Raw genomic sequence first — 18,190 nt, 5'->3', positions numbered from 1 at the left:
TCTGGAGATTAATTTATTAGCTGGGCCAGTGAGTGACCCTAGTTAATAATTAATGAGCCATTATTCCATCTTGAGAATCGCATCTAAGGCGACAGTGAAGATGCTTCTCCATTACACTTTGATTTATAGCTCAGATATTTTTGGAGATTGACATATTAGCTGGGCCAGTGAGTGGCCCTAGTTAAAAATTAATGAGTCATTATTCCATCTTGAGAATCGCATCTAAGGCGACAGTGAAGATATTCCACCTTTTCCTACCACCGCGGGGCCAGCATAGTGGCCTGATGTTTTTTAAATAAAACATGATTAAAACCGATGCGGTTTTAGATACTAAAGTTGTAGCAGATACGGTGGTTTCACCTGGTCACACGTCATGATGTCGATAGCCATGATCTAATCATCCTCTTCGACATAAGACTCGCGAAGGATTAAATGACAGCAAACAGTTTGCTATTTTGCATCTTATTTCGCCAAGTACTATAGGCCTTGATCTAGCCAGGAAAGCGGCTTCAACACCTACATTTGAGAAAATCAACAGAGAGCCCGCAAACAAGGCAGATACATGTTGCTATACACATGGCGAAGCTACCACCAAGGAAGAGAAGGATACTCATTCGCGATCAAAAGCAGTCTCCTTCGCATGGGGGGCACGCTAAAGTTCTGATCTCCTACAACCTGCCCAAGTTTCGCCAGATCCATGGGGGGCAATAAAGTTGGCAAAGGAAGCATCAGTTCATAACAAAGGCAATCCAGATTGTGGCATTCAAGCTTTATGGCCTATTTAGAGGCCTATATGGAATCAGTCAAGTATTATCAGTCAAGCCAATACAAGTGGCTTTGGAGCAACAACATTATAAGAGTAGTGTTGATTCAAGACCTCTTCAGTCAAGACGAAGACCTTTGACTTCGAGGTCTGGGGGGCAATGTTTGGACCCAAAATGAGCATTTTTGTTTGACAAAGCGTGTCTTGGAGAAATTGAGCCAATATCAGTGGCTCACATATATATTTTCGATAAGTTCAAAAATATATTATTAAGAGGCTAAATAAGGCCTACCAAACATGGAAATGAAAAATCAACTTTAGCACATTTTCCTACTTCGGCTAGGAGAAAGCGAGCTAGACAAGAAATGAGGGATGGCGGACTAACCATCCGAACTCCAAATGAGTTGAAACTTTCCAGATTAATTCTAGACATCCCATTTATCATTTCTTATGAAGAGTGCCAAAGCTCGTTCGGAGTGGAAAACCTTCAAACAAACAGTCCAATTTTCTGCAGAAGCAAAACTTGGAAACTGGACCTGTAAGAGGTCCAGCAGCATTTCCGGCCCAACCACATGGAAATAAATTCTGAAATTTTACCACAATAATCTATATTCATGGTGGATCATTTCATATGAAGAAATCGAAGGTTGAATCTGAGTTCTTAGTGGAGATAAAAATTGAGGGATAAGGGAGCAGAAAATGACTTAAACCTAACAAATTCCATTAAGTGTTTAAGTATTCAAACCTAACATTCCATTAATGTTTAAGTGCTAAAACCTAACCCATTATGAGTTGTTTAAGGCCAAATAGTGTTTCTTGGTAGCCTATAAATAGAGGCTACAACATAGAACAATTCACTCATTCATACATCAAAACATCTCTAAGATGATCTAAGTTCTCTCTAGAGCAAACCTCTCTAAGAGCAACTCCTTTCCTTCTCTTTCTCTTATAGGTGATCACACTCCTAGTCCTAGTCTTCTCAGAAGCCGACTTTCAGTGCCACCAAACCCTCTGTCAACGTGCTTCGGTCCTAGTCTCCTCGGGAGCCGACGGTAGTGCCGCGACCACAACGGTTACAGAACCAGCCAAGCAAGGGTAACGCCCTAGCAACCCAGCCAAGCTAAAGTCACGCTTTAGCAAGTTCTCTCTACTTCCCAGTGGTTCTCGCTCTGCTCGATCTACAACACCGAGTATCGATTGTGATTTTCAAGAAGCTCAACAAAAGTCCTCGCCACAAGGCATAAAGAATCCCACGACGATGTTGGTGCTCTCCTCGTCTACAATCGCTTGATAGAAGTCAGGTCAAGGGACACCCCCGACGACCGCACCCAAACGGTGCTGGCACGCCCGCGCAGAAAAGAGACTGTTGACCAGCTGCAACAAAATTGGAGCCAAACAGCCGGTCTCAAATCCTCCGATGTCTAAGTCAGATACCGGTATGATATACAGACATATTAACGATATGGAAAGAGTAGAGTTTTTGACTTACTTGATTTGGAAGTATTTGACCTTTTTATGGTACGAAATGGGAGTTTGGTTTCCCTGAAGCCCGATGTGGGACTGTTTGCAAGTCATTCTATGTTATAAATGACTGTTCAGCCATGCCTTGCTGACTACTGTTGGTGATTCCGGTAGGCAAGGCCGGTGGTTGTTGCCTTTGACAGAGGTTCCGGTGAGTTGCCCGGATGTTCTCCAGTGGCTAGCGGTGTGTATCTACCTGTGGCAGTAGATGTTATATGTGGATGTATGTATTTTGGCTTCAATGACAGAATGAATTGGTATTTATATGCTTCACTTCTAGATTTGATGAATATATGGCATTTTGTAGGTTTTCACATTACACGCTAAATGTCACACAACATGATTACAAATATGTGTCATATGATATACAAGGCAACCACAAAATCAATTACATTTATATTGTTGGACCAACTTAAGAACAACAGAAATCAAGAAAAGTATGTTGTTACTTTACACTCAAACAACAAAAAATTGTAGTCTTAAGACCAAAACAAAGACAGTTATAACCAAAATTCTGTGGTTAGAAATACAATAAAACGACATTTAACTGTCCCTTAAATTCCAATACAACAACAATAATTGGCATGTCTTTTATACTTCAACATTCAGTTAACTGTTATTATAAGTCAACAAAAACAACAAATAATTGAAGTCTCACAAAAATTCAAATGACAGTTAAGTCTAATTAATTTGCAAATTAAACAACGAGAAACTGTTATAGGAAGTTAATTCAAACAACAAATAGACAACACTGTTTACATGGTACTATTGTTGTTGTTCATATCACACCACACTTATTGTCGTCTAAATCCATTAATTAAAACTCACAGCTATGAAAGTCAAAAGTCATGGTGTAATCAGACAACATACGATTTTTTCAGGCCACTATCGTTTGAAAAATCAGAAAACATTTATACTCTGTCATCTAAGGCCGTCAAGAGACGGCACCGTACTAGACCACAGTTTTCAATTCAATCAGACAACAGGTCCTCTCTGTCGTCTATTGCTTTTTTGACATAGTGTAGATACAGAGATATATATGAAGGTCCTTGATGGACTTCGATTACTCGAATCAAGTAGCACTCGACAATGGAGCGCATTTTCAATTAGATTGAGACACTCACTTTACGGATTAAAATAATCAGGGCCGATGTAATATAACCGTTTAAGTGATTACTTAATCAGAAAGGGATATGTCAATAATGAATTATGCCCATGCATTTTTCATTAAGAAGACAAGTTCTGGGTTTGCTATGGTTGCAGTATATGTCAATGACATGAACCTGATTGAAACTCTAGATGAGTTAAAGAAAACCGCAAAGCACCTAAAATCCGAATTCGATATGAAAGATCTTAGGAAACATGATTTTCTCTTGGTTTAGAACTTCAGCACCGTGCCAATAGAATATTGATTCATCAATCGACTTACACTCAAACGGTGCTTACGTGCTTTAATGAAGATAAAGTGAAGCCTGTTAGTACTCTCATGGTCGTTTGAAATCTTGATCCTAAAGGTGTCAATGGAACTTCTGATTTCAGCCACCTCCAGCTACGAGACCACCCGCATTTTAAAGCTTGTACCCCATAGATCAAATCCTCCTAGTGGTGTTACATGATTCACAGTGAGGACGACTAATCGAAGCATTGAATAAATCGACCTCCGAAATATATCAAGGTATTTATAGTTCTGAATTTGACTTTGTGGTAGTTGAGATTATTGTTGAACTTGGTTTTGTGAATCTTTTGGCCTAGTTAATGTGACCCAATTTAGGGTCAGAGGTGGCGGTACGAAGAGCCACTTCAGGTTTTCTCTTTTTGTCTGTTATGGAGAGCTCATCATTACTATCATGTGGATATAGTTTGGTTGCCATATGATGAACTTTGGGATTGATATGAAGTTTCAGAAATTCAGGTTTCGATTCGGGAAGATCCGACCGTTGGATCAATTCTATTTTTCAAGAGATTGTCTTAGTTATCAAGTTGACGTAATCTATGAAATGTAAGCTCGTTCCGATATGATTTTGAGCTTTCAAAGAATTATCTTTAGGGGTTTCAGTTTTGTTATCGTTAATTCATTTTCAGCTCTCGAAATCAATTATTCATGATTATCAGTTTGCTCAGGACGACTGTCATAGCCAAATTTCTTTGACTGAAGATTTTAAAAAAAAAAATAAATTGCATGCAGTATTATTTTTCAAGTATTAGATTATGGTATTGATATTATGATGATAATTTAGTATGAATAATTAATTGAGAATTCATGATTTATGCTTTTGATGATTTGCGAAGTTGATTAAGTCGGGATTGAGTTTTCATTCCCGAAAGCTTTTATTAATTATAGATGTAATTGAATTTCGAGCTATTATGATTTTCTTGTGGAAAGTTGATGAGTTATTGAGCTTTTAATGATGATTTTTATCGAGTAATTTGAGTATTGAATTACTGAGAAATTGTTTTCAGAAAGTGGATGAGATAAGAAAGTTATAAGAGAATTAATTAGTGCAGTTTATGAATTGTGGAGGTAAATTATGAAAGATGATGATGTTAGCGCATGCATGCATTACCTGGTCGGCAATGCCCTCCAGGTAATTGTCTGGTCAGCAATATCCTCCAAACAATATGTTGGTTGGCAATACCCTTCAGATGGCATGAGATGGGTAGTCAGGGGTACTCTCTAACCATTGCCTCAGTATATTCCAGTCGACAATACCCTATGATGCATCATCATGTCGGCAATAATCTCTAGATGATATGAGATGGTTAGTCGACAATACCCTCTAGCCATCACCTCCACATATTTTGGTCGGCAGTACCCTCTAATGCGTTACCTGATTGACAGTAACTTCCATGTGGCATGAGATGCCTAGTTGACAATACCCTCTAGTCATCGCGTATTTTAAATGAGACGAGTACATGATATTTTGAGATATTTTATCATATCAGGATTTGGAACTGTTTTAAATGAGATAATTTACAGCATATTTTGAGATTTTAGTATCAAAAAATGATTGAAAGTATTTTCATCGAATTTGCACTGCATGCTCGTTTTTTTAGATATTAAAATTGGGAAAGCATTCAACTTTGCCCTTTTTCCTTTTAATTATTCATTTATTTTCCGTCCATTCACTCTAACAGTTTTCAATGCTTTTCCTTGGGCTTTTCAGTTTTTCGTACCCAATCTGCAGATTAATTGAGGTCGAGTTGCATAGGCGTTGAGGCATAGTGTCCATCACCTTCATCTTCGTTGTAGGTTACTGTTTAACTTACTTATTTAATATATCGATTGTATAAATTTGTATTTTGAGTATATTCAAAATAATTGAGTTTGTTGGAGAGTTGGTTATGAATTGTGGGGAGCATGTAGGCTCTAGGAGATGAAGATGGTTATGATTATTGAGAAGTATTAGAATATCTTATAGGTTTTGGGTAGTCTATTTTTAGGATTCTACCGAATTTTTGATAGGGTTAATTCTGAAGTGGGTCCCACAGGGCCACCTTGGATTTCAGGGTGAAATTCGGGCTGGTCCTGTCAAATGATGACCAAAATGTGCTAAAGGGCGAAGTGCCCTATCTAAGTGTAATAGGCACATTATTTTACTTAGCACAACGCACAAGACTGAATATCTCATTCGCAGTGAACTTGGCTAGATATAGCTCTGCGCCAACGCGACGCCATTGGATTTGTGTAAGGAATATATTTCGATATCTAAAGGGTAGAATAAGTATGGGCTTATTCTATCTCTATAGAGAGAGAAAGAACTCTGATATGATGGAATTGGACTCCATATATCAAGGCGCCGCAAACCGCCAACTGGCATTGCCGCTATCTCTCTCAATCATAACTCAAGTGATGTTTTGATGAGTTTTGTTGATGCCGAGTATATCTTTGACCTGTAAAAAGAACGTTCCCAAACTAGTTATGTATTTACCATGGGAAACACCGCAATATCTTGGAGGTCTACTAACCATACTTTTGTCGCTACATCTTCGAATCATGCAGAGATTATTACTCTTCACGAAATAGTTCATGAATGTATATGGCTCACATCCATAATTACACATAAAAGTACATGTGGTTTGAAGTTTACCACATATGAACATACATGCATTTATGAGGATAATGCCCCTTGCATTGAACAAATGAAGCAATGTTTCATCAAGGGCGACAACACAAAACATATATCGCCTAAGTTTTTCTACAATCAGCAATAACAATCTCTCCTCAATATCAAAGTGAACCAAGTTCGATCTAAGGACAATGTGGCAGATTTATTGACTAAATCGTTGCCTAAACCCACATTCGAGAAACATGTGAGTAGAACTGGTCTATAGAAATTATCTGAACTTCCATGATTGTAGCAATCAGGGGGAGACGTTGGCATCAGGAGGAGGTTTGATGCCTACATGATTGTCTCAACATGTGAAGGGCGTGTTCTGCTCTTTTTCCCTTCAACCGAGGTTATTTTTGTCCTACTGGATCTTTGTTACTTGGCAAGATTTTTAATGAGGCAATGTGAGGAGCACCATCGACGTTACATGACGTCTTGTTTGAACAACACAAGGGGGAGTGTTGCAGAAAATCTAACATTTATGTGCCTAGCCCAAACAGGGTTATTTACCTAGATGTAATAGGATTGATCTCCTATTTACGTATAGAATTCCTTGCTAAGCAAGACAATTGTACGCATAATCCTCTATATATAGAGGCCCTATTATCAATGAAATATATCTCAACTTTCTCCATAATTCATATTCTCTACAACAGTATAGATGGGGTGTATTAGACTATCTTCAATGGCAGGTTTAAAGTCCAATTTTTAAACCCCATATAGCTCTTACCCATCTCCAATAGGAAGTTGGGTCTATTACGTACAAAAACTTTTTTTGAGGGTTCAAAGTCTAAAAGTTGGTTTATAAATAGATCATGCTATATACCCGAAATTGATGAAGAAAGTGGAAGGTTGGGCCCACGTTCAAATAACGTCGCTCTACTTGCCTATTAATGAAGCTGCAAGTAGGATACAAAAAAAAAAAAAAAAAATTAGAGTGGTTTTATTCATACATTCTCATTTAGTATTTGGACATTTTCTTCAAAACTTTCACATTGAACTTCCAAATATGGCCTATTTTTTCGTTTTATTAATTATACATTTTCCCTACCACCCAATACTTCTAATATAGTGATCATCACAGATTTACTCACCTAAGTGACAGTTTTAAGGGACTGTGAGGGACAAATGCATCTCAACCACAAGTATTAAATATAAAAATAGAAATTATAACAACTTAAAACTGTGCATTTATTTTCAGCCGTCAGATTCACTTGTGCCTCACAGTCCCTTAAAAACTGTCCCTTAGGTGAGCAGGCCTTGTGGTCATCATCTCTCTTGTCTTCCACAATCATATTGTGGATTATTATGCATGTTGTCATGATATCTTTTAGTGTTTTTTTTATTCAACAAACGTGCTAGGTTCCTCGTACAATTGCAAAATATGCTTGGAGTACTCCAAATGTTCACTCTATATGTTTTCTAACTCCCTCATATTGTTTAGCAAAGTGTTTCTTCTTATTTGCTTGTAGAGCTAGTATTGTCTTTACAAACATCGCCCATGTTGAATATATACCATCAGCAAGGTAATATCCCATGTTATACTGTTTTTCATTAACTAAAGAGTTGATGGGAGGAGCACATCATATGACTAGGTCATCAAATAAAGAAGACCAATTTAACACATTCATATCATTGTGAGATCCTGGCACCCTAAAAAATGCATGCCATAGCCAAAGATTATGAGAAACCACAGCTTCCAAAATAATTGTTGGTTCATGGTAGTGACCAGAATACATACCTTGCCATATAAATGGATAATTTCTCCATCTCCAATGCTTTAAATCTATGCTGCCCAATAAACCAGGAAATCCATGCTTTTCACCAATTGAAAGCAATCTAGCTATGTCATTACTATTTGGTTGTCTCAAGTACACATCACCAAACATAACATCTACAACATTAACAGAACTTTTCAGACTCTTTAGAGTAGTGCTTTCACCAATTTGCATGTATTTATCTACATAATATGCTGGAACTCCATAATTAAGCATTAGTAGTGCAGCATTTATCTGTTGATGGGATGACAAGCTGAGTGCTCTAGCAGAATTCCTCTTTTCCAAGAAATATGGATCACATAAAAGCACTGCATTTTGAATTCAAAAAAAACATTCAAAACCTTCTCTAAAAAAATGTTCATAAAATATAGGTGGATCAGTGAAGTAGTCAACGTAAAGGCTTTATGACCTTGAATTATATAGCGCACAACAATAATGAATAATCTGACATTTGATTAAACCATGGCATATTGGTCTTTCCCTCTCCTCAATTACATGCTTAATCAAATCATCTTCATATTATTCATCCAGAATGTCGTTCTTTTTTAAGAACCTTTTTACGTAGCCAATGACTTGCTATGGAGTGGCTCACCATTGGACACATTAGAAATGAGATGTCTAGACTGAATGAGGTTGAGATATGAGATGTAGCTAAAGATCGGAAAACAGGGTACGTATCAATATATATTATTGCTTTGCCATGTTCATCAAGCGAGCAACTGTTCTTTCCAAGTAAAGAAGAATTATTAACTTCCATTATCTGTTGCTTTGCCAAATCTTTCGTCACTATACATATCTCACAAATAAATGTATATCTTTTTGATATGTTTGCTAGCATAATAAATATCTTTTTTATATGATCTCAGTTAGCCTAATATGCATCTCTTTGATATGATTTCTTGCATAATATAATATTTTGATATAATTTCACTTTAATTTGGAGTAGATCATATCTCATATGAAAATATGAATCTATTTTTGCTCTCAGCAAGAAAAGAACCAACCAATTTGACCATTAAGAAAAATTAGTCGTTGAGACCAATTTTTCACATAATAAAAAATTAGCCATTGGAAAAATTAGGGTTAAGACAGTTAAGTAATTTGCAATTCAAAATTTAGACTTTTTAGCAGCATTGCATTGATCTCCTCTTTTGGTTGGAAACCTGCATCGCCATTTTTGATGCAAACTTGTATAGCTCCTAAGTGCAGTTGCTAGAAAACACCAAATTGTGTCATTGGAAAATGCTAGGGTTACCAGTTGGTTTGATAATTACCGAATTGACCGAGTACCAACTGAATATTTTAAGTTCGGTAAATCGACTTTTCTTAAACAGAAATAAAAAATCACAAAAAAAAAAAAAATTGGTTTGGTTTTTATAAGTACCAAACTTTATCGATTATTTGAATATTAGCTATATATATATATATGTTATAGTTTTCAATACATATACATGTATATTAAGAAATATATGCTACATATATTCACGATATTTTTAATATTATTACTACTATAAGATTAATAGTACATATACTTTTAGTTGATTTAGGACAGAATAAGGCTAGCTAGGTGAAACATTTTTTTGAGTACCACATGCATCTCACATTATGTGGCAACTTATGTGGCACAGTCACGTCATATGGAATCCTCTAATAGGTTAGGCTTTATGCTACATCAGCTGCCACATAAGGTGAGATGCAGTTGGCGACCAAAAAGATTGGTTCACCTAACATTAATCCTTAGAAAATAGGTCATGTATTATTATGTAATCTAGTAAAAGATAGTTAGTCGATAATCGGTAACTCAATTTCAAAACTGAAAATTTTAGTTATAAAATTGGTAATACCTATAATTGAATCAAACCGATCGAGTTGCAGCTCTAAAATTGTAATTATACACGGTCTTTGCCAAGTCTACCACCAACACCCAAGTATGAATTAACTATTAAGTACATTGTTAAAAACATGAAAAACAATCACATCATCGCCACTCTAACCACGCCATACTCTTCCATCATCAGCAAGAACTCCACCCTTGATAACGCAACCAAGACAAACCATAAGCTAGCCACCGCCGTTAACAATTAAAAAAGAGCTCTTAAAGATACAGTAATATATCTCTAAGCCACTACAAAAAAAATAAAAATAAAAATAAAAATTTAAAAAATACTAATTGTTGTAATTAACAAAAAAAATCCCTCGAGTAAGTTACAGAAGTGTCCCATATAAAGCAATGGATAATCTGGAGTGGGGACTATAAATCGTCTCTCTTATTCCCCCGCCCCGTTCTCGTTCTCGTTCTCTTTGTTGGAGACTCCATCGGTCAGGATAACAATCCACAAAACAAATATCCAAAACATATAAATAGTAGAAGCAGTTTGCTTCCAAAGCAAAGCAAAGCAAAGCTAAACTAGTTCTACAGCAATGCCATACTTGGTTCTCCACAGCCCACCACTCGCGTCCTTCCCTTGTCACCTTCCATCATCAAGGTTCCCAATTCAGACCCAGAAGCCAGCGGCCTGGATTCACCCAAGAAATCATCGTGCGGCTCTGCTCCGCGGCATAAGGTGCATGGCGAAGCCGCGCAGAGTGGCAATGGTGGCTAAGCAGATACAGAGGGAGCTCTCTGACATGCTCTTAACAGATAAGGTGTTGCAGTACGCTATTTTGCCTGAGGTTTCTTTGGGTGCCGACCGTTACCTCTCTTCTTTAACCACAATTAGTGATGTTGAGGTCTCTACCGACTTGCAGGTATAGCCATTTGAATAGGTTTTGGGTATTCTATTCTTTTGATTTGTGATGAATTATTGTTGTGGGTTTTATGGGTTCTTGAGCTGGTTTTGGGTGTACTACATGTCAATTGCATAATGTTTCATTCATGTGATGGTGTTTTGGGGAAATGGGAGAAAGAGAGTTTCGAATTTTGTTGCTTTTGCCTTCTGAATAGATATACCCACTTACTGTGTTACTGCCTTTTGTTTTTATCATGGATAGTTTGGAGCCCCTCATTTGCTCTCATTCCTGTAGAACTCGGTAGAGTAACTTATTAGGATTGTTTTTCGGAGAAAGGTTCGAGCTTTACTTGTTACGATCCTTTGGAAGGTGGGTTGTGCTTTGTTTACAGTGTGAAGCATAAGAAACTTGAGATGAAATAAATACATTTTGAAAAATAGTAATTGATTGCTATAGCTTCTGCCAATGGAGGAAGCTAAGTGGTATCATTGAGTTAGATTATGATGAGTTGTTTAGTGGTTTTGTGAAACTTTGAGATTGACTTTCATGTGTCAACACTCTTTTCTTATTGCAATCTGTATTTCTTCAATTCTCTGAATCTGGAAATAGATTTCAAATAACTCTTAGCCAGAGCAGCATTGCATGATTTGATTCCAATCCCAAGCAATGGTTATCTTAGTTATTTTGTCAGATGCATTTTCAATTTCTTTGACACTTTGAATCACAATAACAAAATGTGCACAAATGATTCATTAGAACAATATTTCCAGTATGTCTTATTATTTTTCTGGGACAATAAATCCTGGTCCATTTGAAGCAGTAACCAGAGTATAGGTGTTGCTTTCTAAGTGATGCATTGATTTGTATACTCTTTTCAATTGCACAGTTTCCAGTACAATCTCCTAAAACAATCAAGCTAAACTCCTTTGGTCACAATGTTTAAGATCCCTGAAATGCTTTTGTAGGAAACTATTTAACAGGTAGATCAAAACCTTTGTGCATGTTAAACTGTAATGATATATCGGTTTATATGTCCAAGTACTGCATCACTTTCGGCTTGTAAAACTTCTAGTGCAATCTCCTGAAAGCCATAATAAAACTCCTTTTAGTGCACATTAATAGGTGAACTCCTTATTTCCTCAGTACTTTGTCATTCTTTTCCCCCAAGTGATTTCCTTGACCATTATTATACTCGACAACTTCCTACAGTAGCTTATATTTATTGCAATCATGCTTTATGTGTGAAATTATATGTTTCTCCAAATTATTCTTCATTAGAATACTCATGTTAGAAGCAACCATAAATTTCAATTTACTGGTATGGTAGAAACTACATTTAATTGTACAAGTTCTTTGGGCTCATTGTTGCTATCTTGTTGGCCCTTCACTGATAGGCAGATTAAATTCCTGTCTGTATTTCATCCAAAGAACATAAATATAAAAATAAAATAAAATCCTGGCAGTAGCATGTGAAACACTTAATGAGGAAAAGTGATAAGACACTCCTTCGCATTTCCCAATTTAATGATACTGGCAAAACAAAAATTTCCCTACCTGCTGCTTCCTTCAAGTTTTGGCTACAGGTGGTTAAATTACAGTTTTAGTTAATTAATTTATTGCTTTGACTACAGGTGGTTAAAGTATTTGTATCCGTTTTTGGCGATGAAAGAGGGAAGGAGGTTGCACTTGCTGGGCTAAAGTCAAAAGCAAAGTACGTCCGTGGTGAATTGGGAAGGCGTATGAAACTGCGGTTAACTCCTGAGATACGCTTCATAGAAGATGAATCGTTAGAGAGAGGAAGCAGGGTAAAATTAATCATATATGCTTTACAAGTATCATTACCTATACATCTATAAGTTGGGATATCAATAATGTTGATCCCTTGTGCATCTTTTCCATGAACTGAGTTTTTAGTTCTTATATGGTGGTTTAATACTAGGCTGTCCATATAAGTTTGGTCAACACTTAAGCAAGTCTTTACGTAAAGGTTGACAAGGTTGATTGTTTATTATGCTATTCTGCTCAACCAAGTGTAACTCTTCAACTCAAATTGTTGTGTGGATCATGTCCTGTCAAACTACCTCAACCTTGATACTAAATAGATTAACACGGGGTGTGTTGTCTTACCGTATTATATAGGACGTTTTCAAGTTGAGGATTATGATATGGTTAATACTCTTATGTTTAAGATCAAATATTAGAGTATACCAGTATCATGGATTTCCATTCTTTTTTTGGTGAACTGTTTGTTCCAGAAAGTGGCAATATTATTTAAAAAGTTCAGCTTTTGCACCTGAACTTTTTGGTGTCGCTTTGAGTGTGTAAAATCTATGAAAAATACTCTTGAGAAAAGTTTGGGAGAGTAATCTGTAGTTCCATCCAAGTCTGTGCCTCAGAAACAATCAACTGTCATGGTTTCCTTGATTGCTTAATGCAAAAGTTTCCCTTAAATTTTAGTCTAGCAAAATGTACAAAAGACTTGCCATATCTATGTTACTGTTTAATATTTCTGGTTGTAGGTTTAAAGTTTAAAATAAAAAATGAAAAGTATTGAGTTTCCCTCTGGGTTAGATTATCATTGTATGAGCATTGCCAATGAACAGATGTTCGCTTTTTTAATTATTGGTTGGCTATCTTGATTGTATCGTGCTTGTAGAATTACTGCTAAGGTCGGTGTCTATCCATGCTGATTTGTAAAAGTTTAAACATTGTAGGTGATTGCAATATTAGATCGGATAAAAAATGAGAAGAAAGTTGGAGAAGTTCAAGATGAGGAGGAATTGGAATCATCCAACGCACCTCAGGATGATAAAGACTGGGAGGATGATGACCCTGATGAAGACATTATATACATAAAGTAGTTTGTCCCCTATTTGCATTTTGCTTCTTCGAATTGAGGCATGGATTTGCTTATCCCCAGGTTTGTTTTATCGCCACAAAGTTCCATTTAGCAATAGCCATCCATATCAATTCAATCAGTGTTGTGTTCCCTTCTGGATCTGTATCTAATCTAGGGATTATGTTATGCTAGAATTTGGATGTTAGGATGATGTGCTTAGTTTGGCATTCAAAGTAAGAGCGTTGTAAGTTTGAGATATGAATTGTGTTTGGGAAGTCAGAAATCTCTGAAGACCTGTTCCTCATGGGGTTATGTTGGTAATTGGGATTGCTTGAAAACATGATAGGGTCTTGTTGCAGGAACTTTATTACAGATAGCAGCAGTAAATAACATGTCATTTACTTCATCTGATGCAGGGTAGTACCATCATAAGCCACGGTGCATGCTGGACAGAAACAACTCTTCACAACTGTGGCCATCATCTGAATTACGAGCGTCTACCATGTCACACCTTGTAAAATTACCTCTAATGTTCTTATACTTTTCTTCCAGTGTCTTAATTATTTGCCTTTTGTTTTGTTTAGTCTATGCAGGCCTTTTGTGACTTGAGTGCTATATAGTCGAGGAGTTCCCAAAAATGACAATACACAAGATGTGAATGGAATTGTCATTTTGTAGGCCTTGGGATTTTCTTTTGTTTGTGTTCTACTATCATGGATTATATACGTGTACTGGTTTATGCTAATAGTGCATGAGGCAATCCACTTATTCATTTAATGGCAATTCACAAGGACAGCATGCGATGCTTGATTGACTAACACTGTTTGTAATCTGCTTTAAATGCTTATTATCATGATCTCTTAGGTTTGGGTTGTGTTAGAAGAGGCTGTTCACAGTATTTGTTGTTCTTTTCTCTATCGAACAAAAAAAAAAAAAACAGACTGAAAAGTTGGTGTATGCCCCAACCCTTCAGCAAAGACTGATGTATGCCCTACCTCACATGTCATTTAATAAGACTCAAACACATGACCTCCCAAATGAGAAGCCCGTCTTACTAACCCACCAAACACAGAGTAGAGGTGGCAACAATGGGGTCTCTCAAAGCTGCACATATTCATAAATCACCAATAATTTCTTTATGATTGCTTCATGAAGCAAGGGAAGCGACCTTAGACCATGAAGTTAATACATGCAAAGCAGTGTAAAATATAGGTAGCATCCTGACCCTCTCAATTTTCTTTACAAGCTTCTTTACAGGGAAAAACTTCAGTTTTCTAGGGTTCAGGGTGTGAGGAATGATTGTAGGCACATTGTTGATACCACACAACTACAATAGGTTGATGTCACTTAATGTATGAATCCGACTGAGAAATAGTACCCACCTCATGTGTAAATTCACTAAATTCAAATAAAATGATTATGCATCTCATCAGGAGCTTAATATGCACAACACCCGCACCAAGAGACAATTTAGTCATTCTAGCTTAAACCACTCAATACTAAAATTGAAGCTGAATCAATGATCAATACCAAACAGATAAAACGCCTTATTGATCAAGGGACCATTACCCTCATAATTTCACTATGAAATGGAAATTGATGTGCCGTTACAATTGGCAAGGGCAACTAAATAAACCATCCTCCAAGTACTGAATTCATATATTTCTCAATCCAAAATTGTTCAAAGCAAGGTTTTCATAATCCACAAAAGCTTTAAGAAATGAAATATTGGTACAGTCCACCCTTACGCATTATTTCTATCGCAAATCCTCATTCACAACTTCTGGTTGAACACATCTTCAGTGATGAGCCTTTGCTTCAGCCTTCTGATGAGATTTAGCCTTGGCCTTGATGAAGAGAAGGAAAAGAAATAGAAAATAAACATCAGTAGACATCTTTTGATGATGTGCAAGTGCGTCACGTGCATGTCTAAATTTTAGGGAGGGAAATCATCTTAAAACAGTTTTCAGATATGATAGAACAAGCAAGCACAAGATTGTCAGTCAGTCCATAACAATCAAGAACCATATAGGAAGTTTTATATCAGTCTCAGAGAAATGCAAACACAAGAAAGAATTAACTTGATTCAGCCTTCTGCATGTGCACCTATATCAGGTTAAACAGCCTAAAATTAATAACGCTTCAAATTACATTGCTTATCCACTACTAGCTCTAATAGGCAAAAATATATACTCAAACCAGATTGGCCTGATTGATTTATCTTGGCATGTAATTTGAAAAAGTGACGATACAATAACCTATGGCCACATTTCAGATCCTGTTGGAACCCAACGGCATGATTCGAAAGAAAGACTATTGCCGTAACTTTGTAATTAGTTCTTTTTTTTTTTTTTCACATAGAATGTTTACTGTAGGAATTCGGTGGGGTTCAAACCCACCCGTTGTAATAAGAAATCAATGGCATACCACCTGTTTACAGAACACTTCACTTATGAACAACCCCTCTTCTTCCGAACGGATTTACAAAGACATTTGAACATTTATATCAACAGTTCACATAACTTGAGGCCCACCATCTGGGCTACACAACCTACATTGGTACCTAGGCCTGCTATATTTTCAAATCTAACGATAATGCATGACTGTGCTTAAACCTTGTTTTGATGACTTGGGATGCTAACTGGGAAAGAACAAACAAACAAAGCTAAGACTTCTCTGTAAGCATATCAATATATTATAGGTATTGATATGACTTTTGGGTTTTGATCCACCGAACCCCTTTAAAACACCCTTAATCACCAACATTCACCAATCGAGTTTGGTTGCAGCTTGAAGCTCATGCCAACCAAGGCAAAGGTCAAGAAGACAAGAAGAGGAGAGTAACCACAAGATATAAAAAAGATGGTCTCTAGAAAAGCTGTGCAAGTGGCTATACTAGTGGATGTAGACTGTGATGGAGTTGACATTATATTGGTTATTTTGTATTAGATGGTCAACAATTAGCATTGGCCTATAGTTGCACATAGTTTCATGTTTGAATTGCCACAATAAAGCCGATTTTCATATCAAATTTCATGGACTTGGATGATAACACAAGGAAATGACCCATAACTAAAATAGCACAGGACAGAACAGGTACAGCATCAAGAAACACCAGCAGAGTGATAAAAAAAAAATATCAGCGAGAGACAACAAAGCCTTTACGGATGTAACAGAAAACTATTATTGATTATTGCTACTCTGAGATGAAAAAATTAGCTTTCTACTATGCATTTGTCTGGCACTACTAAATTCTTCATGGATTTTCAGCTCAGTTTCATATGAAATCTGTATCCTTAATACATCTTAAAGCAACACTGATGCTTATCAACGACTATCTAAGAGAATATGATTTACCACCACACTTTTTAATTATTTTCATAAAAACTTACCTCCATTGGTTTCAGATATATACAATAAGAAGAGCTTTCTGCAATTTTGTCAACAAAATATGCATATTTACCCTGATTGTTTGACTATAGGTTTCTGCTAACTTTAGAAAATGCATTTAGACCTATACATGTATCCATAAAATCGTAAAACACATGTACAGGTCTAAGTGCATTTTCACAGCTTTGCAGATAAACTGAACCAAAAGAATGCAAAAGACTAATTCGCAAAAAACGAGCTGAACAATATCGATCAAATCTAGACAATTATCCCAAAATTAAACGAATCTCATAAAGATGTGAAAACAGTGTGCACATAATTTGCAAAACAATACGTGACAATAATGAAATATCTAAAAAAAAAAAAAAAAATCCCCGAAAAACAAGAAGAAGGGCAAAAGCGGGGGTACCTTGAGGACCCTAAGCTTAATGCTTCCATAGACGAGTCCAAGAGAGAGTGCAGAAGCACGAGCCACCTGCCAATTCCCAAAACCCAATATTCCAATTACATTCAAAATTCAGAAAACGCAATATTCTTCTTCTTCATATTTCACCAGATTTGAACTAAAAAGTAGGTGGATCCAGAGAAGAAGAAAAAAAAAATTACCAAGGCGAGGGTGCTGGTTCCAGAATAGGGTCCGGGAGGCGGCGCCATTTTGTTGCGGAGACTGACTGTGCAGCAATTGACGAAGCGAACAAGAAGAGAACCTGTAAAAACCTCCCAAAAAGTCGAAGTTGGGGGAAGCCCTATTACCTTTCGCTGCGTTTATATAGCATCTATTCGCCGTCGTCCGTCTTCCTTCGCATCTTGTTGGCCCAATGGCGTAGTCAACCAATCATACCACAACACGTCAGCTTCTTCCTTTTTTTTTTTTTTTTTTTTGAGTAAAATGGACACATTGCATCCCTAATTTTATTATTTTTGGAATACTTAGGTCCAAAACTATTGTTCCGATTCTTTGCTTCGGTGACATTTTTATTTTCTACATGCATTTTAAGTTTGGATTAAGGGTGAAACATAATGGCTGTCCGATGTACTTATATCTGATGTAAACATCTAA

The 18,190-nt window shown here is 36.6% G+C and overlaps 1 protein-coding gene and 1 long non-coding RNA gene across 2 annotated transcripts; one reads left to right on the top strand and one right to left on the bottom strand.

Annotated features, from left to right (window-relative positions):
• Positions 1-10,410: 10,410 nt before the first annotated feature.
• Positions 10,411-14,517, top strand: LOC133738638 (probable ribosome-binding factor A, chloroplastic). The gene is made up of 4 exons (XM_062166213.1): positions 10,411-10,919; positions 12,533-12,706; positions 13,616-13,821; positions 14,157-14,517. Exons 1-3 carry the CDS (start codon positions 10,593-10,595, stop codon positions 13,760-13,762), a joined length of 648 nt encoding a protein of 215 aa, XP_062022197.1. The 5' UTR covers positions 10,411-10,592; the 3' UTR covers positions 13,763-13,821; positions 14,157-14,517.
• Positions 14,518-15,287: 770 nt separating this feature from the next.
• On the bottom strand, positions 15,288-17,899 carry LOC133741042 (uncharacterized). Its single transcript, XR_009861567.1, has 3 exons — positions 17,737-17,899; positions 17,540-17,605; positions 15,288-15,587 (listed from the first exon to the last, which is right to left on the bottom strand). It is a non-coding gene; the product is annotated as an uncharacterized LOC133741042 (long non-coding RNA).
• Positions 17,900-18,190: the final 291 nt, after the last annotated feature.

This window comes from Rosa rugosa, chromosome 3 (genome assembly GCF_958449725.1).
Source record: "Rosa rugosa chromosome 3, drRosRugo1.1, whole genome shotgun sequence".
Taxonomy (NCBI): domain Eukaryota; kingdom Viridiplantae; phylum Streptophyta; class Magnoliopsida; order Rosales; family Rosaceae; genus Rosa; species Rosa rugosa.
This window is presented reverse-complemented; position numbering and strand designations above follow the sequence as displayed.